This window comes from Wolffia australiana, chromosome 14, assembly GCF_029677425.1.
Source record: "Wolffia australiana isolate 7733 chromosome 14, ASM2967742v1".
Lineage (NCBI taxonomy): Eukaryota > Viridiplantae > Streptophyta > Magnoliopsida > Alismatales > Araceae > Wolffia > Wolffia australiana.
In genome coordinates, this window is record NC_135848.1 from 11,581,833 (window position 1) to 11,608,459 (window position 26,627).

The 26,627-nt window shown below is 44.9% G+C and overlaps 1 protein-coding gene across 1 annotated transcript; it reads right to left on the reverse strand.

Annotated features, from left to right (window-relative positions):
• Positions 1-235: 235 nt before the first annotated feature.
• On the reverse strand, positions 236-26,107 carry PSD1 (phosphatidylserine decarboxylase 1). Its single transcript, XM_078586561.1, has 12 exons — positions 25,916-26,107; positions 25,006-25,094; positions 24,462-24,515; positions 24,294-24,359; positions 10,149-10,209; positions 3,213-3,322; positions 2,848-3,104; positions 1,462-1,568; positions 1,311-1,378; positions 1,050-1,127; positions 787-903; positions 236-690 (listed from the first exon to the last, which is right to left on the reverse strand). Exons 1-12 carry the CDS (start codon positions 26,073-26,075, stop codon positions 508-510), a joined length of 1,350 nt encoding a protein of 449 aa, XP_078442687.1. The 5' UTR covers positions 26,076-26,107; the 3' UTR covers positions 236-507.
• Positions 26,108-26,627: the final 520 nt, after the last annotated feature.

Consider the following 26,627-nt stretch of genomic DNA (forward strand, 5'->3'; position numbering starts at 1 on the left):
TTTGGAGGTTACCATGACAAAAATCAGCTGTTTCAGCCCGCATGAATAAGATCATTGGACACGCCAGGTTTCCAAAAAGTGTATTCAAAGAATTTTTTGTTAAACTATCCTTTTTTTCTTTTCAATCGGGCATAGTAATGATCATCATTATCGAGTTGATCGTTGATTCAGTGCGATCTTTCCTTTTTTCTTTCAAAAAATAAGTAACGGTCATTGAAAGCTAGAGCAAGCCGGGTTAAAAATTATGAAAATTTCACCGTATGTATTAAACCAGAGCATTGTCAAATACATATAACAAGCCCGTTTAACAGTAAGCCGGGATGTGCATCTTACAAAAATAATTGAAAAAATCGAAGCTTTCTTTTAGAACAGTGCAGAATAAAGCACACCTTAGTAACAATAAAACAGTCGTGTACATATTTCAAAAAATATATCAAGAAAATTTAGTGGTTCGTCTCACGGATCAGATTACCATAAAGCTCTCCCAAAATCAACAAAGGGCGGCATCTATTTTGAGAGTTCCCCAGGCTCTGAGCCCGCCCATCTTCCAATTGCTTCTCCAACTCTAATTCTGTCACCTCTTCGGATGGCAAACTTAAAATCTTCCAAAGATGCTTCTGCCTCTGTAGAGCCAGAGACCGGAGCTTGGAACACAAGAACAACAGTGGATCCCATGTTGAATACTGCAACCTGAGAATGGTAAAACAACAATAAGAGCACTTAAGATCAAAAGAAAGAACCCCGTCTGTTATATTTTTTATCAATCTCCCCAACTGGAAACCCTACTTCGTCCCCCTTGCGCAGCTTCACATCATTAGGTCCATAGACGCGTACATCTGGCGGTTCAGTTTGCAAGATTCTTTGCTTTGGCCGGTTTGTCGCCAACTCTGGTTCTATGAACAACTACCCAGAAAATAAAATAAAAACTGAATTAATATCAAAATTAATTTTAACCAGTTTAAGGATAGCTTTTGAGTGGTCGCATTACTTAACTAATGCAGTGAAAACCCATTTTTCATTCAAAATAAAGAAAAAAAAGGTTACCTAACCTTTATTGATCCGACATTAGTCGCACCAATTATTGCCATGGACAAAAAGCCTCCGTCCCATTGACCTTCAAGAACAACCTTCATAAAGTGCATGGACCATATAAATAAAGCACACTATAGAAATAAATCCCTCCAAAAGGACGAGGATACAGAAATTTTATTGGGCTTTGGTCTTAATTAATTTAATTAATCAAATGGAAAAGGATATATGAACAATTTTGAAAGTTCGTCCAGAAATTCAGAATAAAAAATTGGCGTTACCCTTTCATTCTCCACATGGAGGTTTCTAATTGTTCGGGTAGCGCGCTCATTAACAGGAAATAAATGACCTGTTTACAAAAAGAAAATAACAAGAAATGAAGGATTTAATCATGATGAAATGAAATTGGTCAGCACAGTTTCAAAGTAAAACCTGAAAAATGACGCCGAACAGAAATACACCAATCAACCGGAGAGTGCACACGATGATAATCACCAGGCGCCAGATATAAGACACAGTAAAATATGCCCTTGATAGGTCTGCCAGCATTGTACAACTCGGTCAAGGAACATATGAGTCCTATATGCATTGATTATCAACTTACATCAATAGGAGAAACGGGAAATTTAAAGCAATAAATACAAATAAACAGCAGGCACGCCAAAGGCTCGGAAAGATTATCGGAAGATTAGTCTACGAGTAGAAACTGCTGAGTCCCACAAGCATAACTAAGAACTAAGAAAGCATCTTGAGCTATAACCCTCCTAGATTTATTATTCTCCTAGTGTTACATTTCCTTTTATTGAGTGATATGATCCAGCAGCAAGTATATGTTTGGAGGAAGGCCCAATCAGTGCCCATTACGCAAGCACAGGCCCAGCGCACATCTCTTACTTAAAGGTCTCTATCGAGGCAGTTTGGGCAGGAAATCACACAGTAAGCCTTTCCCCCTTTCTCTCGCCATATCTTCCCTCTCGTCTTGGTCGTGACCTTTCCCTCTCCTCGCTTGCAGGTTGGCATCCTCCCTCTCCGGCCGAGCCCACGGCTGCTTCCCGGCGAACAATCTCCAAGCTCCTCGTCATTCCCCTTTCCTTCCTTTCCACCCAGGGAATTTCTTCTACCCTTCGTCTCCTTCCCCCTCTCTTCTAGTGCTGACGCTACATTGGAACTCTTGAACTTTGTCTCATTGAACTTGTCTCGTTGAATTTGGAATTACATTTTGATCATCGATCTGTCCCCGACAGGAGAACGTATCATTTGGCAACTGATCAAAACTCTTAGCAGTAACAAAATCCACGTACTATTATAGACAACAAAAGTAAAGTCTTATGCCAGCAGACAGTTTATCAGGTCTAAATAGACATCATCCAGTTGTATCCAAGCCACTTAATTTCCTGAGGCAGAGCACAATGGGCGCGAGAACAAGTCTTCAGGGAAACCAAAAGCAATGATACATGAATTATTCAACCTGGCAATATCAAACACCTTTTCAGGCAGAAGCTTATCCTATGAAAATCTCTTGTTATAAATATAATGTTAATTAGTGTTAATGGCAGAAAATATTATAATGCTGTAGGGAGAAAAACCGTCATTGGCTTTCTTGAATAAAAATGGAAAACACATCTCCTTAATAAACAAGAGAAAGGCCTTAAATAGACGTACAGCAGCACCTGACTGAGGCCCAATAACAGTCACAACATCAAACAAGATGCTACAAGAGCATTCGCCCAACAATTAAAATATGGGGGAATATAGAATCAATGATATCTATAGAAAGTCCATCTTTTGACAATTAATGAGTGGGAAAATCAAGTATACCGTTTAGTCTTTGGGAGGCGCACTTTTGGTGAGGCAAAAGAGATTCTCCACCATGACCTTCCCCCCCACTCTTTCATTGAACTCGTTACTTCACAGTACTTCGTATCTTCAACATCCTTGTCGGGATCCTCCAGAAGAAATGGACTTGCTCCAAGGAGAGAAGTAGCAGAATATGAAAAGCCCTTCACTTGCTCAATCATAGCTGCCGATTCCCTGAGTTCGCCAAACTTAAGCACTGTACCATCTACGGGACTGATCTATTGAAGAGCAATCAAAGCACACTATAAGTAAAAAAAATATACTTTAAATTGTGAATGAAGGTAAAAGATAAAAAAAAAATCTCAAACTTAGCGGTTACCAGTTACCAGACAATGTGGATCCCCGTCGATTGGCCGGGAACCTTCCTTCAATGAACGACCAAAAAATTCCTGCAGAGATTTATATTCATCCAGAGGAAAAGACGTTTCATCCAGATCTGCAGTTGAATGGATTCACAGTGAACCATTAGCACTAGAGTAATGTAGAATATTGCAGTTACCAAGATTTGGAATTTTGACAGTGTGAACAAGAAAACACTACTTCTTGATTAAGAAATGAAAGAGATTACAGGGTTTTATAGGAAGCCCTAATGGGCTGACTAGAGATAGGGCCCTTAATGGGCTAACAAGAGAGAGAAAAAATACAGAAACTATAATAATCATATCAACACTCCCCCTCAAGCTGGAGCGTGGATGTTTTCCACACCCAGCTTGGAACAGAGCTCCTCAAACCTAGGGGCATGAAGCCCTTTGGTGAAGATATCTGCAAGTTGTTCAGCGGACTGAACATATAGCGTGCAAAAATCTCCCGATTCAAGCTTCTCTTTGATGAAATGGCGATCGATCTCAATGTGCTTTGTACGATCATGCTGAACGGGGTCATGAGCAATGCTAATCGCCGATTTGTTGTCGCAGAACAGCTGGACAGGGGAGATAACTGAACACCGTAGCTCACGAAGAAGCTGGGTAATCCAAAGTGCTTCACACAGACCATGCGCAAGGGCACGGAACTCCGCTTCAGCACTCGATCGGGAGACCACCTTCTGCTTCTTGCTCCTCCAAGTAATCAGATTGCCGCCCAAGAAGGTGCAATACCCAGATGTGGACCGACGATCAACCACAGAACCGGCATAATCGGCGTCGGTGTAGACTTCAAGACGCAGGCCGGTATGGCGACGAAAGAATAGTCCACGGCCAATGGTGCCCTTCAGAAAACGGAGGAGACGATGAGCAGCATAGAGATGGCTCCTGCAAGGAGTCTGCATAAACTGACTCAGAACACCCACTGAATATGCAATGTCCGGACGAGTGTGGGTGAGATAAATCAGTTTGCCCACAAGTCTTCTATATGGTCCAGGCTCAGCAAGCTCATCATCCGCATCGGCACCAAGTCGATGATTCGCATCAATCGGTGTCGAAATAGGCTTGGAGTCCTCCTTTCCAAGCTCACAGAGAAGATCCACCGTATATTTTCTCTGACAAATGAAGATCCCGCCTGAAGAATAGGCCACCTCGATGCCAAGAAAATACCTCAACGGGCCAAGGTGGCGAATAGCAAACTCAGACGAGAGATACATAGCCAGCTGAGTAATGGTCTCCGTATCATCACCCGTGATAATAATGTCATCCACGTACACAAGAAGAATAGCGACTCCCCCTGACGTGGAATGGCGGTAGAAGAGGGTATGATCTCCATTACACTGGCAGTAGCCCCGGTGCTTCATGGCCATTGTGAAACGGCCAAACCACGCACGAGGAGATTGCTTCAAGCCATATAAAGCTTTCTTCAGGCGACAGACAACTGACTTTGGAGTCAACGGCACTAAGGAAGTATAGCCAGGAGGTAGTGCCATGTAGATCTCCTCAGTCAAATCACCATGCAGAAAAGCATTTTTAACATCATATTGCTGCAAAAGCCAGCTACGATCTGCAGCAAGAGCCAAGAGAATCCGGACAGTATTCATCTTGGCGACAGGAGCAAACGTTTCCTGATAATCAATGCCATGCTTTTGTGTGAACCCTTGCGCCACAACACGTGCTTTGTGTCTCTCAATAGAGCCGTCGGAATTGTGCTTCACAGCATAAACCCAACGACTACCCACCAAATGCTTGCCCGGCGGTAGTGGAACAAGATCCCATGTCTCATTTAGAGCAAGGGCGTGGAGCTCCTCCATAGCCTGACGCCAATGCGGAAATGAGAGGGCAATGTCCACCGTCTTCGGAAGGGAGATGGCATCAAGGGAGGTAAGAAGGGCATGATAGGATGAGGAGAGACGATGAGAGGAGGTAGAGGCTTCTAAGGGATAGAGGGGAGAAGGAAGAGGGGAAGACAACATGGCTAATGAGGAGTTTTCTGGAGGTGTGGAGGAGGAGGGAGGAGGGACGACTGGAGAAGGGGCAACCCGAGGCTTGCGACGAGCAAGGGTGATACCGTAACGCTTTTCAGGCGGGCAGCGGCGTATAGGAAGCGGTGGGACTGAAGAAGGTTCGGCAGGAGTGGAGAAATCAGCAGTAGGAGCAGGAGGAATCTCCATAGAAGGTTCGGACACGGGGGCTGGTGGAGAACTGGGGAACACGGTCTCTATAGGAACCACGAGAGGAGACGCGGTTGGAGGAGTAAACGAGGAAGGGCTAGGGACTGGTGACGAGGTAGAGGGTGGAGGAAGAATGAGAAATTCAAGTGGATCGGGTTGAGGTGAAGAAGGTGGTAGAATTGGAGGAGAAGGAGAGTAATATGGAAGAAGTTCATCAAAGGTGGCATCCTTGGTGACGATAAAACGACGAGAGAGTGGATGATAACAGATATAACCTTTTTGGGTGGAAGAGTATCCAACGAACACACACTTGAAGGCACGAGGGTCGAGCTTATCACGACCAAGTTGATGGTTAGGCGCATAACAGACACATCCGAAAACACGAGGGGTGAGATTGGTTCGGAGAGAGAGGTTTGGAAAAGAATGCTGAAGACGATCAATTGGAGTGGAATAGTCAAGCACTCGAGATGGGAGGCGATTGAGGAGATGGATTGCAGTGGAGACGGCTTCACCCCAGAAATATTTAGGCACATGCATGTGGAAGAGAAGGCTCCGGGTCATGTCAAAGATGTGACGGAATTTTCTTTCTGCAACACCATTTTGTTGGGGGGTATATGGGCAGGAGGTTTCATGGATAACGCCTTTTTCTTGGAAGAAGGTGCTCAACGTGGAGTTGACGTAGTCTTTAGCATTGTCGGAGCGGAAGCGACTAATGGATGTAGAAAATTGGGTTTGAATAAGAGAATAGAATTGGGGAATAACACGAGATATCTCCGATTTATTCTTTAAGAAATACGCCCAAGTGAATCGAGTAGCGTCATCAATGAAAATGCATAACCACCGAGTGCCGGAAGTGCTATGAACTGGGGATGGTCCCCCCACGTCGGTGTGAATAAGAGAGAAGGGAATCGATGAATGAGAGGACGAGAGAGGATACGTAGTACGATGATGTTTTGCCATTCGACAAGCGTCACAAACAAACCGGTCCACAGAATGACCTTGAAAGAGTTTGGGAAATAGAAGATAAAGAGTGACGAAGGAAGGATGGCCGAGACGTCGATGGAGAAGCCACAAACGCTCGTGAGAGGCCGAAAGGGAAACGGCGACAGCAGCAACAGCAAGAGAGGTCGAAGGAGGCCGAAGAAGATAGAGCCCCTCATGCTCCTCAGCAATGGAAATCGGCTTCCCCGACACCTTATCACGATAACAACATGAAGTAGAAGAGAATGTAAGATCTTGGTTCAAATCGCGAACAAGGCGAGATAAGGAGAGAAGATGATGGGTAAGACGGGGAACATGAAGGACTTTAGGTAGAGTTATTGAAGAGGAGAGGGCCACACGACCAATTCCTGCCATGGTGAGAAGATCTCCGGAAGCAGTCTTGACTTTGGAAGATCCAGAGACGGGTTCATAAGTCACTAAGGATCGGGGATTAGGTGTCATGTGAGCGGTAGCACCGGAATCAAGAAGCCAAGCGGAAAATGAAGAAGGGTTTCCGGAAGGGAATGGAGATGTAGGAAGAACGGTGGACATACCTGCGTGGGCCAAGGAGCATGAGCCCACGACTGGAGGATCAAGCAATCGGCGTAGACGTTCCATTTCCTCCGGAGTAAAACTGGCGGGCGAGGCACTTGTCGGGAGAAGACAATACGGCAGCGGTACTTGACCCGGAGTAGGCACGTGACTCACAGACGGTGCGACAGTAGCAAGATTGCTCTGTTGCATGCGTTTCCGTTGAAGCTTGTAGCACGTCTCTTTGGAGTGACCTCGCTTCTTGCAGTAGTTGCAAAAGAGCGAAGGATCACCCTTAGGAGACTCCTCGGTCCGAGCAGTCGGACTACGTGGCAAAGTGCCGGGTGGTGTAGTCGTCGATGGGCGCGCAGACGAAGAGGACTGTGCTACAAGTGCCGAAGCCGAGTTCTGGGTCTGCTGAAAGCGAGATTCTTCAACCCTCACACTGCGGAGTGCATCCTTGAAGGTAAGACCAGTCTCCCGATGTATAAGCTGAGCCGTGCATCGCTTCATATTCCGGGTTCAGTCCCATAAGAAACTGGAAAACCCGAAGTTGAAGAGTATATTTGCGGTCCACCGAATGAGGGTCTGGCGGCATGTAGTGGTCAATCTCATTCCACAACGAAATGAGCTCCGTACTGTACTCCATGATAGACCGGTCCACTTGACGCAGGTTGGCGGACAGATGCACCAATTCGTACAGAGTCGCAATGTTGTGCTTCTTGGAGTGGCTCTCGAGTGCCGCTTCCCAGACCGCCCGAGCCGACTCTAGAGACAGGAATTCACCCTTAACATTGGGTGAAATACTGTCCAAGAGCCAGCGATGAACCACCCCCTCAATGTCCAGCCAGTCATAATACTTGAGATCGGTCCGGGGAGGTCCGTCTTCTAGAAGATGGCGCATGAGACGCCGCTTTAAAGTGATCTGGACGTACTGGCACCATTGCAGAAGATTAAATCCAGTAAACATGCCATCCGGAGGCATCCTAGGCAGAGAGAATGGTCCAGGGGAGGACGACCAATTCCCGGACTCAAGAGGCACTGCAGATGCATGTGGCGTCGATACCGGCGTCGAGTCTGGCGTAACAGTAGAGGTCTGGGCTTCTGGCGAATCAGCAGCAACCGGATTCGTCATTGTAGGATCCGGAGACTCAATCAGAGTAGACCACGGTCAGAAGGTGCTGCACCGAGCAGTGGGATCGGCAAGAGCTGATGGCTCGACTGAGGCAGATACACGGCGCGGTGGATGACGCGGCCGAAGCAGGCAGATACACGGCGCGGCTGACTGCTGCGCGCGGCACGCGGCTGCGCGTGGCTGGCTGCTGCGCGCACCGGGCGGCTGCGCGCGGCGAGCGGCCGCGTGCGGCTGGTTGCTGCGCGCGCCAGGAGGCTGCGCGCGCGGCGGCTGCGCGCACGCGGCGGCTGCGCGCGGCTGGCGGCTGCTGCGGCGGGCGGCTGCTCACGGCGGGCGGCTGCTCGTGGCGGGCGGCTGCTCGCGGCGGGCGGCTGCTCGCGGCGGGCGACTGCTCGCAGCGGGCGACTGCTCGCAGCGGGCGACTGCTCGCAGCGAGCGACGGAAGATGGCGCGCGGCGAACTGCTGCACGCAACCCCAGATGCAGGATACGGCGGACGGCGATGGACCGGAGCGCGAGATCAGGGGGACGTGAGAATCGCCAGAGATCGGAGCGCAAGGTCAAGCCCAGGAAACCCAGATTAGGGTTAGGGTTATGGCTCTGATACCATGTGAACAAGAAAACACTACTTCTTGATTAAGAAATGAAAGAGATTACAGGGTTTTATAGGAAGCCCTAATGGGCTAACAAGAGAGAGAAAAAATACAGAAACGATAATAATCATATCAACAGACAGCTGAATCAAATCTGAATTAGAAGTAAATAACCAAAAACTCCAGATCACAAGGAAAAGTCATGGATGATGATCATTAAGGTTACTTGGAGGTTAACATCTATTCATATTGTTTAATCCTTCTTTAGCTATGGGCCCTATCAGAAGGGTTCATCACTTCCAATGTGACCTAACAATTTGGTAGTTCAATACCGTGATTCATGCAATGCACAGCAACAGTTCGTTATTTCATGTCTAAGTATTTGCATTCAGGATTCATGACATAGGATTTCTTGTTCCGACAGGTTTAAGTGATGAACCATCACTCGTTATTCATGAGGTCGATCCTGAATGGAGGTGACTGATATATCCACAAAGGGAAAATCGAGGAAAATCCACAGAAATCACCAAACTGAATGAAAGATCTTCAATGAAGTTTTCAGGCAATGTCCGAACACCAGGTTCAGTTACCAGCTGTATTCAAGAATGGCAAAAAGGGAAGGTAGAAGATTAATGAGAGAATGAAGATTCGGATAGACCTCGCCTTCCTCTAGAGCAGGAGAATCTCCAAGTTTGGGCCTCAATTCCCCTTGTCTGCTATTTATAGGCCGGGATTCCCCCCTGATACGACCCCGAAGTATCTAGGTTTCTTTCTTCATTTAGCCCAATAGGGGCATTTAAGTCATTTGGACCTTTTGTAATCTCTTTAAATAGAACAGCCCTCCCTTGAGGAGGGCAGCCAAGAAGTATAACAAGAATGTGTTTGGCTTCCTCCGGCGACGTCCATTCCGCTGGACCCCTCTCGTAGGCGACGTCCACTCCGCCTGCCCCACCTGCCGTAGTCCATCCCAGCAGGCCGACGACCATCCCAGCGCCTTCTCTCTCCCTTCTCGTCTTCTCACCGATACGAACCAGCAGGTTCGTATCACCCCCCCCCATTCCTTTCTCTCACATTTTACTTCAAGTGGTATGTGTGAGTCACTCCTTTTTCCTCTATCTCCCCAGATAGGTCTTTGTCATTGTTTCATTTCAAAAGAAATCCCAAATAAATATTTGCACCAAGGTTCAGGCCATTGGGTTTCTCTTTTCTATGGGTTTAACTGACAAACGTCAACATTTACATAAGACAACACAATTTCGAAAAACTCATCTGATATCAGAGAGGAAAATTTAAACTTTGTTAGACTAAACAAAAAGGATCTCCGACATCCAACCACAAATAATGAAACATGACACAGCGACAACTGTTTTGAGGAAAAAACTATGATTTCCAAGGTGTTTTAACAGCTGATCAGGGGGAACTAGAAGACAACAATAGTACACTGAAGATAATTAAGTGGCACCAAATATTGAAGACATTGTAACACTCACTACAATGAAATGCACGTGCCCAGGCTCTGAAGACAACTGGGCGAAGCAAGGTGGGAATTTCCTGATAGATAATCGAAAAATTAAAGGTCAGGAGGGACTCCTCGGATAAAGAACTATAACACAGCTACTGATGAAACGCCAAGTTTTAGACAGCAAAGAAGCAATTTGCATAAGAAAGTCTCATTGAGAAAAATAATTAACTGAGCAATTAATCTATTCATCAGATCAATGTGTTCGAAGCATAAAATCAATTACAAATCTTTACTTTTCATGTTATTCTCATGTAAATTTTTTTTGCACTCGTTATCTGATACCAATCTGAGAAATCTTTATAGAAGATATGGACCAAAATATACCAAACCAGCCAAATAACCAAGGATGGCGATAGATGCCCAACAAAATTGGTAGATTGTATCGTGAACAATGTAGAAGAGGAATGAGAGGAAGATGGAATCAAAGATGAGAACGCGGAACAGATTATGGCGATCTCGAGTAGATATCTCCCCCTTCTGGAATCACAGGCCCGATCGCGCTCCCCCAGCTTAGGATTGCAACTTGCAACCGAATCTTGCAAAAGACCAAAAGTGATGCCTTCTCCCTCCCTGTTCTGTTTATTTATATCCTTCTCACATGAGCTATATTACTCAGCATGTGGTCATCTTATTGGTGACTTTTTGTTTTCTTTCTTGGGTACTTCTTGGAGAAGAGGCATTGTGTATCATTATCTCCATTGAAAAGTGGTGAATAGCTCTTTTATTCCATCAAGTTCAAGTCTAAAATCATTAAAATAAACGAAAAATTGCCTGTACAAGGATGGTCTTGGTGAAACCCTTGCAGTAGCAGAAAAAAACTATAGTGTTGAAGTCATTAGGTGAAGGAGCTATGAAGAAGAAATGAGAGAGAACATGTGAATAGAGCACAGTTTTGGAGGTAATCACCTCACCCTGAGGGTAGGGTAGACCATGAAATGAGATAAAGCTAATCACAACTTGTTAGACCTTCTTCTTGTCTTCTATCAGTGGGCCACGACTTATAAGTGGCCTTCTCAAGTTATACCATTCCTTTTTTAGTAAGTCTGAGTCAGCCCGACCTCGTAATGTCAGGCCTGGTACGGCTGCTTGTATGCTGGTTAAATACCAGCATCAATGAATTACTGAGTATGGTTTTTCTTTTCTTTTATCCTAACCCTAATGGCACAGCTCTCTAGAGCGGAGCACAATTCCAACACAACTATCATAAAATATCCTCACATTTTTATATGGGCAGGAACCGCCAAGGGAGAGGGAAAATTCCATTCCAAGATCATGAATGGATTAATAATTCAAAGATTGAAGGTGATACAACTCTTGAGGAAAGAAGATAGGAAATAACAGAAAAGATAGACCCTTCCATTTATTTTATTTGAAAAGTGATAAACCCTTCAACTTAGATCAACACTTGCAGGTGAAAAGCGGACACTGCAAAAGGATTATTAACAGAAGACACCCAACCAGAGGGAGACGTTGGCAGTAAAGAATAGTTGCCGTAGGATGAAATAAATTGATACAAGCCAATTGGGGTGGGGAAGGGTTTAATAGTCAACCAGAGTTAGAAGGTATAAATAACCCTAATCATGGAGGAGTGGGGGATTATCAACCATTTTACTTTCTTTCTTCTCTTTCACTCTCTTCTCACTTCTCTCACATCTCCTACTATTCAGATACATCCTGGATAGGACAGCATCAATGGTATCAGAGCCTTGATCGTGGCACGATGAAATGAAATAAGCAGAAGAGTGCTGGCAAAGGATATGCAGGAAAAAGGGAGCCATTTTGCAAGGAATGGAGAAGGATGAAAAAATGTGTTGATGCAGTCTAGAGAAACTTTCTTTAGAGAAACAGGATTTGATCAGGAATTCCAGAGGTCCCTAACTGGAAGCAGAAAACAGCATGCGATTGAAGATTTGACAGAGGCACAAATCTTGGCGGGAAGCGATCATCAATAGAATGAACTTCAGAATCCAATGGCTGCCTCCATATTTGCATCTGCTACACCCAAAGTTTCTGCCATGCCCTCCACCACCAATGCCATCGCCCTGCTTCCTGTATCTGTGCCTGCAGTTCTGCCCACTGCAGGAACCATCATTGTGACCATTGCTACCACACCCAACACTATGCACACATCCCCGGCTGCCATGCTATAACCAACTTCTCCCCAATCAAGGGAGGTTCCGTCCCACAGTTCTGTGAAACATTGAAGGATGTTACATCAAGTGTCAATGTGGGGATTGTTTGAGAAACTCTGACAGAAGAAGAAAGAATCCCACTGACAGCAATGTGTCGCGAAGATACAGTAGAGGAAGAAACACTGAAGATGGAGAAGAAACTCATGAATAAGCAAGAAGAATTCTGTTGATGACGGAAGTGAAGAAGCTCCAAAGAGGTGGGGGACGAGGAGCTTCGATAAGGAAGAAAAAAATGAGAAAAAAGAAACACGAAAAAACTTCTTGTTATGGTTTCTTGAAAGAAGATACATATATAGAGAGTAAGAGAGAGAGAGAGACAAGAAGGGTATAAATGTCACTCAACAGTCCCCCTCAAACTGGTGAGTGGATGTTATCCATTCCCAGTTTGCCGCACAATTCTTGAAAACGTGGGACAGATAGTCCTTTGGTGAGAATATCAGCTCGCTGATGGACAGATGGGACGTATGAGAGGCAAAAACGTCCCGACTCCAGCTTCTCTTTTATGAAGTGTCAATCAACTTCAACATGTTTAGTGCGGTTGTGTTGCACTGGGTCGTGGGCGATGCTGATAGCCGACTTATTATCACAAAACATTTGAGTTGGTTGATGACACGATAGCTTCAGCTTTGTAAGGAGATTAGTGAGCCATAATGCCTCGCAGAGACCTTGTACCAGGGCACGAAACTCAATTTCAGCACTGGATTGAGAGGCGACAGATTGCTTCTTACTACGCCATGTAATAAGATAGCCACCAAGAAAGGTACAATAACCCGTCGTTGACCGACGATCAACATGAGAACCAGCATAATCAGCATCTGTATAGACGTCCAGTTGGAGACCACCTTTACATTTGGATTGAAGACCAAGACCAACAGTACCTTTTAGATAGCGAAGTACGCGGTTGGCCGCATGCATATGACACGCCTTCGGAGAATGCATAAATTGACTTAGCACGCCCACGACATAAGCAATGTCAGGGCGAGTGTGAATGAGATATGTTAACTTCTTGGATCAAATCAGAGTAACTGGCGGAACAGACAAGAGAACAAGAGAAATGCAATATTTTCATTCAACTCTAAAACAACAGTCACAGTACAATCGTATACACTATGATTTATAATCGCCATCTAACGGCTAGTTTTTCTAATGGCTAGCTAACGGCTAGTTTGACTAGCCGTTAGTTGTAGATAGTGGGCTCAATAGGGCCCGATGTGGAGCATAATGGAGCCCGATACTGATTAATATAAAGCCCAATATTTCGACCCATATCTTCAACAAGATACATCAGTTAACCGACTAATCTTTGGTACCTTCCTTGATCAACAGCCTCCTCATGCTCCGCCAGAGATAACCGATGCTTCACCTCAACAGTAGTAGTAAGTGGTTGTGAGTCCGCCTTACCAAGTTATTGAAGAAGATCAGCAATATATTTCCGTTGGCAAAGGAAAATGCCAGCCGCAGAATATGCCACCTCAATGCCAGGGAAGTATCGAAGTAAACCAAGATGTTTAATGTCAAATTCCCCAGCAAGGTGAGACGCCAATTTGGCCGCAGCCTGCGAATCATTCCCTGTAATAATAATGTCATCCTCGTACACAAGTAGTGTGACACCCTCGGACGTGGAATGACGGTAGAAAAGAGTATGGTCACCATTGCACTGGGAGTATCCAAATAATTTCATCAAGTGTGTAAAGCGGCCAAACTGTGAAGCACTGAGGAGAGAGAAATAAGAGAGAGAAACAGTGCGCAGAGAGAGAGAGAGACAGAATTAGGGCACTTCAAAAGGATCATCTTATTACTTCACCATGGCCCTTTTTTATTCAAGAAACAAACAAAGAGAGAAAGAAAAAAACTGCTGTAGGAAAGGAATATTTCCTAACAGGAATATTCCTTTCCAACGGCTATATTTTTTAAAAAATATAGCCGTAGGGGCAGCAGTTTCCAACGGCCAGATTTCTGGCCGTTGGATGCTGGGCCTGATGTAAATCAGGCCCAGACATATTAGGCCCTTAATGGGCCTAATATGTGAGGCCCTAAGGGCCCCCCACTAATGGGCCCTTAATGGGCCCTTAGTGGGCAGTTAATGGGCCTTGCACAGGCCCATTAATTTAAAGTTAGGGAGAGTTAGCTTTCCATTAATTTGCCCTAAGGTTAGACTATTACATTTACACGGCCTTAGGCCCATAGTTAGTACAATACAGTTTAACACAAACCAAGCTCGAGGAGACTGCTTTAAGCCAAAGTGGGATTTCTTGAGACGACAGACCAAGGGAAGCGCCAAATAAGGAGCTGCATAGCCGGGAGGCAAGGCCATATAAACCTCTTCATGGAGATCACCATGAAGAAACGCGTTCTTGACGTCAAACTGCTGAAGAGGCCAATCATGATGAGCCACAAGTGCAATAAGGAGACGAACAGTGTTCATTTTTGCAACCGGGGCAAACGTCTCCAGATAGTCAACACCAAATTGTTGAGTATAGCCTTTAGCGACAAGGCAGGCTTTATACCGTTCGAGGGAGCCATCGGACTGGTGCTTGACAGTATAGACCCACCGACAGCCAACTGAGTGCTTGCCCGAAGGTAAAGGGACAAGATCCCATGTCTGATTTTTATCCAAGGCAGCCAACTCCTCTTCCATAGCACGTCGCCACTCAGAGGAAGCCAACGCTTCAGCCAGTCTTCGGAATGGCGATGGAATCAAGACGGGTGAGAAGGGCACAGTAAGACGGGGAGAGGCGATGGGAGGAAAGGTAATTGGCCAAAGGGTATAGGGGGGTGGAGGGCCTTCTGGAGGGCAATGGGAAGGTTGTCATTAGATGGAGGGTTCGGGGCAATAGTGGGTGGTGTAGGTGGCAGGGCAAAGACAGTCAGAGTAGGACGCGGGCGGCGATGATATGTGGTCCCATCATATTTTGGTGGAGGAGCCAAGGAGGGAAGAACGGGTGGAGGGCAAGCAAGGAGAGGAGACAATGATGGAGATGTAAGTGGAACCAGGAAATCGAGGGACTCATCAACTGAAGTAGAAGAGAAAGAAGAGGACGATGATTCAGAAAGATAAAATGGAGTGGACTCGTCAAAGGTGATGTCTTTACTGAGAATGACAATGAAGCGATGAGTAGAAGGATGATAGCATTTATAGCCCTTTTGATGAGAAGAGTAACCCACAAAGATAGCGGAGAGCCTTAGCACCAAGCTTATCCCGAGAAGGATGATGGTTAGTGACATAGCAGGCGCAACCAAAAACACGTGGAATGAGGTTAGTTTCCAAGGAAACCATGGTGTAGGCCTGATGGAGAGCATCAATAGGGGAAAGATGGGAAAGAACACGGAATGGAAGGCAGTTGATGAGATGGACTGCAGTGAGAGAAGCCTCACCCCAGAAATATTTGGGCATGTTCATGTGAAGAAGAAGAGAACGAGTGGTGTCAAAGATGTGACGAAACTTGCATTCTGCAAGACCATTTTGTTGGGGTGTGCATGGACAAGATGTTTCATGAACGATGCCGTGAGATGTGAAGAAGGTAGAGATGGTGGAGTTGACGTCATCAGGGGCATTATCGGAGCGGAAGCGTTTGAGGGAGGTAGCAAACTGATTTTGGATAAGAGCATGGAATGAAATTATAGTTTGGGAAAGGTCTGATTTTTGCTTGAGGAGATAAGCCCATGTGACGCAGGTAAAATCATCCATAAAGATCACTAACCATCAGGCGCCCGACGTACTAGGAACAGGAGCAGGCCCCCATAGATCACTATGAATGAGGGAGAAAGCAGAAGATGAACGAGAAAGGGATCAGAAAGAGGATGCGTTGTCCGAGTATGTTTAGCTAACCGGCATGGTTCACAAACAAACCCGTGCATAGGACGTCCATGAAACAAACGAGTAAACATGAATTTCAAAGTAGAGAAGGAACGATGTCCCAAGCGACGGTGAAGGAGCCAAAGGGGGTCTGGCGCCGCAGTGGAGTGAGTCACGCCAAGAGCAGGGCCGAAAGGAGAAATGGATGTAGAACGGTGAAGGATGTAGAGGGCCCCTCGTTTCTCAGCAAGTGTAGTCATCTGCCCCGACACCTTATCATGATAGAAGCAAGAATTAGGGGTAAAAAATACGTCTTGACCAAGGTCTTGAACGAGGTGATGAAGGGAGAGGAGACTCAAGGTGAAATGTGGGACATGAAGAACATGTGTGAGGGTGAGATGGGAGGAGATTTGGACAGACCCCACATCGGCCACAGGGAGGAGGTCACCAGAGGCAGTGCTAACTGTATGAGAGCTAGGAGAGGGGGTGTAGGTAAGGAAACATTAGGATATAGGAGTCATATGGGCTGTGGCACCGGAGTCAACTATCAATTGCATAGTGGAAGAGTAGAAATGTTTACCTTGATGAACGAGGGAAGTAGAGTCCATCAATTTTGACTGTGGAAGCTGTCTGAGTTGGTCAATTCCATCACGTCGAAGCTGGTCTCCTAGTGAAGATGTGGCTTCAGCAGTTGGTTGTGGTGTCTCAGGAAGAGACATAGGAGGAGTCATGAACGGCCCAGCGAGAGACGGAATATGAGTCACCAAGTGGTTTTAATGAGCATTTTTTCTCTGTAGCTTGCAGCAAGTCTCCTTGGAATGACCTCTTTTCTTGCAATAGTTGCAGAAAAGAGAAGAATCACTATGTGCACCATGTCCTGTGGTTGCCAATTTTGTTACCTGGGGTTCATGTTAGGTGGCTTCACAGTGAGAGAGGGCATATGAGGTAACACACCCCAAACAAATGTAGGTCGTGGGTTTCCCGGCTGCTGAATGGCCATCGCTGAGACAGATTCGGCGTGGAATATGCCGAGGCGGGTTTCCTCCATCTGAACGGCCACAAGAGCTTCCTTCAAGGTAGGAACCTTTTCGCGATGAAGAAGTCGCCCGCGTAAAGACTCGTACTCTGGATTCAGCCCCATGAGGAATTTGAACACTCGAAGTTGAAGAACATACCCATGATCGACTGAGTGAGGGTCGGGTGGCATGTAGTGGTCCAACTCGGCCCAAAGAGACGACAATTCCAAGTGATAAGCTCGAACAGATCGTGGGCCCTGAACCAAGTTAGTGGAGCGAGTCACAAGTTCATAGATAACGGCCAAATTGTTTCGCTTCGAGAGAGATTCTTGACCGGCGTCCCATATTTAGAGACAAGAATTCAGCTGCATAAGATGGACTGATACTGTCGAGTAGCCACCTGTGAACTACACCTTCAACATCGAGCCAATGCTCGTAGTGAGAGGCGGTGGGAGACGGCGGCTCTTCTACAAGATGCTTCATGAGTTTCCCTTTCAAGGTAATTTGAACGTACTGACGACATTGAAGAAGATTCAACCCAGTGAATCTAAACTCAGAAGGCATACGTGGCAAGGAGTAGTGCCAAGAGCTCAATTCGGATGAGTGAAGAGGCAGCCCAGGTGGCTAAACTGTAGTCGAAGTAGTGGAGTCAGTAGAAGCCATACTATAGACGGGGTGGGATCAACAAACGTTTACTCTCCTCGAGCTAGTACCCAGGAGGAGATCCGACGACGGCAGTAGGTCAGCGACACCTACAAGATGAGTATGCCGGCAGAATCTGGAGATAGCAACTTATCAACTGCGAATGACAACAGAACAGAATGCTCCTCCTTGGAAGAACGAATCATGGTCGGTGATGAAGAAGCGAACGCCAACAGATCGAACTATGAGAACCCCTGAGCAACTGTGAATCTTTGATGAACAATCGTCAGTAATTCGGTGGCAGGTTGAGCGTCTGTGAAGAAGCTCTGCGGCGATAGATCTGACGGAGACTCTGAATGGGTGAACAATAGTCGATGCTGAGTTGCTCGATTTACAACTGCGAATCGTTGGTGAACAATAGTCGGTAAACAACTGCAAATCGTCGGAGAACAATCGTTAGTAAATACGGTGACTCTGAATAATCGTCGGTAGCAGGCCGAGCGTCTGTGGCGATAGATCTGAAGGCGATAGATTGTAGTAAATTCGGTGACTCTGAACAATCGTTGGTGAAGAAGCTCTGCGGTGAAGAAGCTCTATGAACAATCGTCGCTGAACAGATCGAGCGTCTATGAAGAAGCTCTGCGGCGATAGATCGAGTAGCAAATTCGGTCTTTGAACGCTGTCGTCGAATCGAGCTCAATGCTGAGCTATTCTCAGCGGTAAATCGTGCAATCAATCGAGTGTAGGCGGATCGAATTGCTCTGATACCATGAAGAAGCTCCAAAGAGGTGGGGGACGAGGAGCTTCGATAAGGAAGAAAAAAATGTGAAAGAAGGAACACGAAAAAACTTCTTGTTATGGTTTCTTGAAAGAAGATATATATATAGAGAGAGTAAGAGAGAGAGAGAGAGACAAGAAGGGTATAAATGTCATTCAACAGTGATGAGGGAAGAAATGCCAATAGTGAAGGAGAAACATTGGCAGAAGCAATGTACTACAAAGGCACCGAAAAGAATCTATTAACTATGGATCCTGTTCTAAACACCAGCTTGAGGCATCCAGACACCCTTATTGCAGATCCAACTGTTGTCACTTGTAAGATGTGCTTCTTCCGGTCATAGCAAAAGGGTGTGCGGCAGCTTCTTCCAATTTCCCCTTGTCCATTCTCCAGAATTTCTCTACAACTTCGTCAGCAGAATTTGTCTGCGACTGTATAATACCAACACTGTCTCTTTTTTAAAAATTTATTAATAAATACAAGCGATGAAACACATGGCAGCAGAAGAGCTTCCCCGGTGTGACATGAAATGTGAATGACTTGCTAATTGGGAGAGATGAAGGATTGTGATATGAATCGTCCTAAAGTATGCAAAAGAAGAAATAAATCAATATTGATTATGAAAAATGACAGTTACAACAGTTATGGCAGCCACTCACATATATCATTAGAATCTCCCTGGACGTCAAGACAGCATACCCAACCAACTGAGGCATCTGAAGAGACACAACCAATTGAGGCATCTCCTGAAGAAGAATCCAGGGGAGGTGTCCAACAGACACCACCCTTGGATATGTTCGAAGAGGACAATGAAGCAACAGTATAACTGCCCAAATTAGGATTGTATAAATAGTTGTAGATAAGTATTGTATTGGGAAGGAAAAACACTCAAGGTGAAGTAGGAGTGATTCCTAAGGCTCTTAAGTTAATCCTCAAGAGATTGGGAGACGAGTGATCGTCTAGTGGGTCAGATCTTGCCCGAAGGGGTCTGTATACTTGTATCTTCAACTCTGATCTATATATATTGTTTCTACCTTCCTAATTTATTCTCGTCTGAATTGGAATATTTCTGAGAAGACTGTATCAGATTGCTTCAAGAAAAACTACACAAGTAAAGTTCAGTCAGCACAATGGGGTGTCAAATATTCTTTGACGACAATAGAGTTCTCAAATTTCTGGAAGGTGCATCTGGAACAAGGGCCTCCTAGTGTCCCCAACAATACATTTGATATGATCCTTGAGAGGATCCTCAACCTATCTAGGGGTAGTTTCGTCATGTTAGCCCACAGGGGCATTTCAATCATTTGGCAATTATGTATTTCCTTTAAATAGGGATGCCTTCCCTTTAGGAGGGCAGCCAAGAAGAAGAAGAAAGTACTCTTGTCTCCCCTCTCCACGTCTTGGTCTGTCCTCCCTCTCTCCCTCTACGATCCCGGTCCTTGTGATCGTCTCTACCTCACCGCATCTTCAGGCCGCTCGTCCTCGGCCGATCCCCACCCCCCTCTGCTCGACCTCTTCCCCCGACCATTCCTGTTCTCCTCTGCTCGGCCTCTCCCCCGACCGTTCCCCAGAACTTCTATCTCGCCTCGCCCTCTACCGTCCCTCCGGTACGAGCCTAGATCCAGGATTGTATCAACATTATTTATTTTTTGTTGCTTCTTGATTCTTTTGTCGCTTCTTGATTCTTTTGTCTTCCAAAAAAGTCGAGATCATTCCACCAAGAAAATCAGTATTATCCAACATTTTAGCTACAGGGCTCCGATCCCTTGCCCCCATATTGATAGTGTCCAACACAGACATCCTTCCCCATGTTGTTTTATTTATTTTCCTTACAACTGGTTTTCTATTTGGAAAGTGATTTTAGGCGGCCACATGACAAAGCGGTAACCGCCCAAATTTGCATGTGATGATAGCTAAACCTCTCCTCACTACATGGCCAACCCGTCCCTTATCTGATTACTCCATGAGCGAACCATGAGGCCATGAGGCCCTCAACCTCGTGGGTGAGCCCGTCCTTGGACACCTTACACCCCCTAAATATTGCCTCGTTGCGGTGTAGCCATATTGCTTAGAGCATTGTCATCGCTCGACCCCCCTCCTCCCTCCTCCCTCCTCCTAGGGCCCCCTTACCTTAGGAACTCCCAAAAGACCCCCTCTGACGTCACATTCACTTGCAGCTGCGCTTGGGTGGCCCAGATTGAGCGGGCAAAGGGGCACGCAAAGAATAAATGATTGCAGTCTTCGTCGCAACTTGTGCATAAAATGCGTGCCGCCAAGGTATCAGGATACATCCTCTTGCGGATGACGTGTGCCACCAGTCTCTTGTTCAGTAAGAGCCATCCAAAGATCTTAACCTCTAGATGAACCTGTAGGCACAAAATGGTCCGACATGCATGGATAGCAGATTGGTCCTCATTTCCCTGGCAGATCCTCATGTAAGCCTTCCGAACAGAAAAGGGATCGCCTGTCCAAACTCATCCGTCTTGTTCTCCATGCCCATACCTGATAACTGAATCCATGTCCTTTCTTTATTCTGGGCCCATTAATGACTTTATCCTTATGGGCCCTTTTCCTGTAACTGGCATTTAAGCCATAAGTAACTGAGTTACGAATTTGAAGTTCTTATTTACAAACCTCAGCTTCCCATTGTAGCGTCCTTTAGTGCTTAACAGATAATCAACCTCTACTGAGTCCCAGAAAGAAGTCGAGGTATTGAGGAACTAGTTTTCCTGAAGAATTTGTCATTAGCCAGATGTCATTTACCAACAATAATGTTTTTTTTTTGGAAAAAAAGAGTGAAGATCACCTGAGAAAGGTAATTAACCCAAATTTAGTAGTATATACGTTCCTCCTTCCATCCTTCAGTCTACAAAACCAGTATATGATAAAAGTCTCCATATCATTCATATTCATATATCACAGCGGGAGGGTCACCGATTTTGCATGACCACTCATTTTTTTCTTCAAAAAATCATGCGGGACAATGTCCTTTGAGACAGACCTTCCCTTAAACACAACTCCATTGCAGCCATACTGCCCATATCACCGCAATGGGCCTTCCTTACTCCATACGCCCCTGAACGCACCTTCCTGAATCGAGCCCCAGCATGCCTCATAGGAAACCACATCCATCCTGGTGAACTTCTGCAAGCTCCATATTGCATGGATGAATGAGCACTCGAAGAGCAGATGCGAGCAATCTTTTACACCTTGTCAACATATTGGACGCAATACTGATGTGTCCAGGAGCATGCGCTTGGTATTTATTTTAAGTTCGATGGTATAGTATTTACTTCATGATCAATGGTATGCGTCAGCCTGTAGTGGATTATACTGATTTTCTGTTATATGTATGTCCATTCTATTGTTTTATAATCCTATAAGCGCCAATGTATAAAGCTTTGCTAAAGTCAGCTCAATGGTGGCAGCAGACAAAGACACCAAAAGCTGGGGTTTGGATAAACCAAAAAGGACGACTTCTATTCATCCACGCTGGCTTAAACACCAGCCAATAAACAGTGTCAGTGAACCCCACTTAATAGTGTGACTTATTCCTAGAATTATAAATGTAGCCCCATACAACAATTTAAAGAAAACAAATGATATGGGCCACTTATAAAATGTGGCCCATTCACAAGACTAACAACAAGAAATAACATCTAATATGGGCAACCAGCAATGTCTCCAATCAACAAGCCTTATAGAGACTTCCAGGGTTAAATATTAATAGGGCAACTTGGACCTAGGTGTGAAAGGGGATTCATCCGTATCTATCGTGAAGAATGTGCTAGTGGTATTTTGCCCTAAACTCTCTTCATTAGAAATAACCCAATGGCACACCAAATGTATCAACAATAAGATATTTATTTTGATCTATAAATGCACCGGCTATCGTCAGCCAGTCACATAGCTCCCTCTATCAAAACTCGTAATTTTTCCTCCAGGCCCATTTTTTGGTCCCTTATACTGGGTACTGGCTAGCAAGTCAGTCCATTAATCCTTTATTTCTGAAACTCTTTTGTAGGTTTTAGGACTAGGGATTCTATTAAAATGTGTGAGGTCTTTTTATGAATCTCTGTTCCCCTGCACCAAGGGCTCTTATGGGAACTAGTAGTGAGAGTAAATGTTCTCTATTCAGGGTGATCTGTTGGAGATAGACAAGAGGGAAAATTTAAAAAGCACGAAAAAATATGCCATGCTCAAGCTTTAGGGTGAGTAGAGGTTTTCTTCTGGGGCGTGCTGACTGATCCATCAAATGATAACAAGTCCTTCAGGTCTGAGAGGATATGACCCTAATTCTTTCCCATTTCTACTTCTGATTCTCACCCTGGTACAGGGTAAGAATTAGTGAGCCTAGCAACACACTGGGGCTTAAATCTTGAAAGTGTCGCATCAGAGACTTGAGGTATCTGATACGATCCTCTACCCCCAAGGGTATCTTAGGCATTTTACCCCATTAAGGGCTCTTTAGTCATCTGATGTTTAGGATAGACTGCTTCCCTTATTCCTATAAATATGTGTAGCCATCCCTTGAGGAGGGCAATCAAGACTTCAGGTAAGATTGGCCTCTTGGCTCACTATCTCGATTCCCCCTGTCTCGGTCCCATCCCCTTGACCATCCAGCGATCCCCTATTCCCGTGATCGTCTCACCGGATCTTCAGTCGGCTCCCCTCCAATCTGATCCCTACCCCTGCCGTTTGGTTCTCTTCTGGTCTTCGACGATTCCCCCCCCCCCTGATCGTCAACCCTTCATCGTGCCATCAGGCAGCTCGTCCCTGGTCGATCCCTGCCTCCTCTGTTCGACCCCTCCTACCATTCCCATTTAGACTCTCCTACCCTGGGAACTTCTACCTTGCCTCGACCACTACTTCGCTCCCGAAATGAACCTACATCGAGGTTCTTATCAGTCTCTAACTTTAAGACAACATGTTTAGAATGCCCATTTAGTCTTTAGGATGGCGTATTAAGCAAAAGTATACAAATCTCTCTGCTTATTTTAGGTAGAAAGAATGTAATGAAAAATGAGCAAATCAAGCTATTTCTGGAGTTATTCTCTTAGATCTCACGGCAGCAGGCTACTCGTCCTCCCTGAGTCCACCTCTCTCTGTTTTATTATATCATAATCCAACAGTAACAAATACCAATGTTTAACTTCACCCAGGCACAGTCCTCGATGCCCGAATTATGATTATACTAGCCAACAATACAGAAGTAACTCAGAACTAAAAAGTAGGTGCAATTTTCAGAGGAAAACATCAACATCTGGCGACCAATCAGATCACCAAAATGAAGTTCAGATGACTGAATTGAAGTTATATAGTTGTCAAAATGTGAAAGTATTAAATCACAATGTAAAAGATGTTCCTTTGGATAAAGCGAAAGAGGTGACAACAAAATATGAACATAATATTCTTCTGTCATCATGATAACAAAGGTATGTCATGGTTAACCGGTTCCAGGTCACAAGGCTGAAACTTGGGGAGATGAAACTAATGAGAAACACTGCACATAGCTCAAAAGTGGTTCCAATCATATCGCGTTCTCCTTGGCAGAATAACAAGAGGGGAATAAGAAGCAAGACACAGAAGGATGAATGAATGATGCATGTTAAAAAATACTAAAGGAAATAATTTGTTAAAATGGAGAAAGAAAATTCATATTTTGACAAAAAACTGCAATACCACTAACCACATCTGAGATGAAACCCCACAGCCTAGAGATAGAACGAAGGGGCAGTATCTTCAAGAAACCAGCCTGTGTTTGACAAAACATTTCACAGAAGGTGTTCATATGAGACTTCAAGAAACCTGATTTTTTAGTCTTTCTCAAATACTAATGCTGGTAGCGAAATCTGACCTTGAAATCAGGTGAAAACTCAGGTTCAATCCCCCGTTCCTTCATGACTTGAACCTGCCATGTTGCAGCAAACTGTAGTGAACAACATAAAATTTAAAAGGAAAATTTTCATTGTGCAGCAAAATAAAAGAGTTTTTTGAGACAAGAAGGATTTCGAAACAAATATACAGACAGATCCATCTGTTTAATGAAAATAATTGGGAATCTTCACATCTGAAACTTTAACACTCCACTTTCCCGACTAAAATATTGAATATATATATGCGGTGGCATGAGTCAGCCCACTATCGTGGGAATACAGGACGGGCCTTGACCTTGTCAAGCTTGAAGAAGACGGGATGCGCGCAAGACTAAATCTGCACCCCCTTTTGCTTTTTTTGTTTCCTCTACATGGGCCCATTCGGCTCATAATACTACCCTTACATAAGATGATTTTTCACCCTCGTGACAACCTAAACAGAATAAAACATCTTGCCACCACATTTGCAATAGCATCTTGAGATTTTTATTCAAAAATAAAAAGGAAAGTGCAAGAAATTTTCACCTTCCTGTCTTCATAGAGGCGTCTGGCATGAAGAGCACCAAGCATAAGTATTGTAGCCACTGTTGCCCCCGATAACATGAAGAAATTACCTGAAAAGGCATTAGAATGAATAAGAAACGGGCATCAATAAATTTATGAAAAATCCGACATAAAAAATTAGTCAACAAATAAATCATACGCACATAATGATAAGATATTTATCATTAATTAAGAAACCATTGTAAATCTTCCAGCTTAGGAACTCTCCCAGACAAAATTCTTCATCTTTCCCTATTCTTTATAAATTCCTCTTCCATCTGTCTCTATCTACTTCTATACCCTACTGCGTTCAATCCGACATTTTGTGTTATTCATCAAAAGCATGAGTATATATCTGCATTGATCGCATCCCCAAGACGGTGCATCAAGGGAAAAAAATTTTGGTGGCAGAAAAGAGGGAAGAAAAACTCAGCTTATTGGAATAGGAAATCGATCCCAATGCGAGATAATGCAGTGACAACAATTTCCAAGTGTGTTTGCAACAGATTTCGACGGGTTTTGGTAAAATATGAATCTCGTGATGGGATTCTGTCTGGTCTTTAAGTTTTCTACTTAGCAAGCTCCCTCGAGAAAACATCATTGCGTCATGTCAACCTGAGATGATATCGTCTCTAGTTGCTAAGCTAAACACCGGGATTGCTTACGCCGAAAAATCAAGATTTTCCCGACATTGCCGTAGTGTCTCCCGGTGTAGATTATAAACATCAATGTGACAAAGAACGACTCGAAATCCCAAGCAGCAATACAATCATAGAACATTTGATTGTCGCATTTGTTCAGTGTCATCATCAAATCAGAGAAATCAAAGATGAAATCAAAGATGGGTAGTAGCATAAAAAGAGAAGAATACCGCATAGTTCACTACACGTACCTTCACGGCCATGGTTACCGTCGTTGGCAGAGAAGCGCGTCGCCTGAAAACCACGAGTAAAACTGCCGGAGACGAACTGCAATGGATGGGGACGGAATACTCGGCGAGGAAATTGCTGATACGGGAGAAGGTACCATCGAGATACTGATCTAAACTTCATCTCTCGTTCGAAATTGCTCCCCTCGTACTCTCTTCTGCTATTTGAACCGCGACGCGAAGTTCGAAGACGGAAAACGACTCGTCATCCGTCCTAATGCCCAGTTTCAGATGACGATGTCGGGACGGACGCTAAACCGGATGTCAGTAGGCGACGGCAGACGCCATCCGTCGTGACCCTGACTGTGACGGATGACGAAATATCTGCAACAGTGATGTGACAGTGACGGAGGTCCTCAGACGGGTGAGGTGACCTGATGGAGATGACACGTGCGGTGATGAGTGACGGGAATGTGACAGATCTTTTCAAAAACCTGGGACGTGTGACAGGACACGGGCATGATGAAATACTCATCAGGTCCCTGACCGTCACTGTTAGTCATCCATCCCGTCACGTCCGGGACGTGTCGCTCCCTATTAGGGGGAGAATCCATACGGAATCAGATATTTGTTTTTATAGTATGAATATCTGGTATCAATTACTAAATATTTTACATACATGTAAATAGTTTTTGTTACGTTTAGTATAATGTGAAATGACGGAAGTATGAATACA

Coding starts and splice junctions, on each gene's coding strand:
- PSD1 (XM_078586561.1), bottom strand. CDS start 26,075: ATGAAGTTTAGATCAGTATCTCGATGGTACCTTCTCCCGTATCAGCAA. Junction 3,323..10,148: donor GGCACGTGCATTTCATTGTA/GTGAGTGTTACA, acceptor ATTCAACTGCAG/ATCTGGATGAAACGTCTTTT. Junction 1,379..1,461: donor TGTTCGGCGTCATTTTTCAG/GTTTTACTTTGA, acceptor TTTTGTAAACAG/GTCATTTATTTCCTGTTAAT.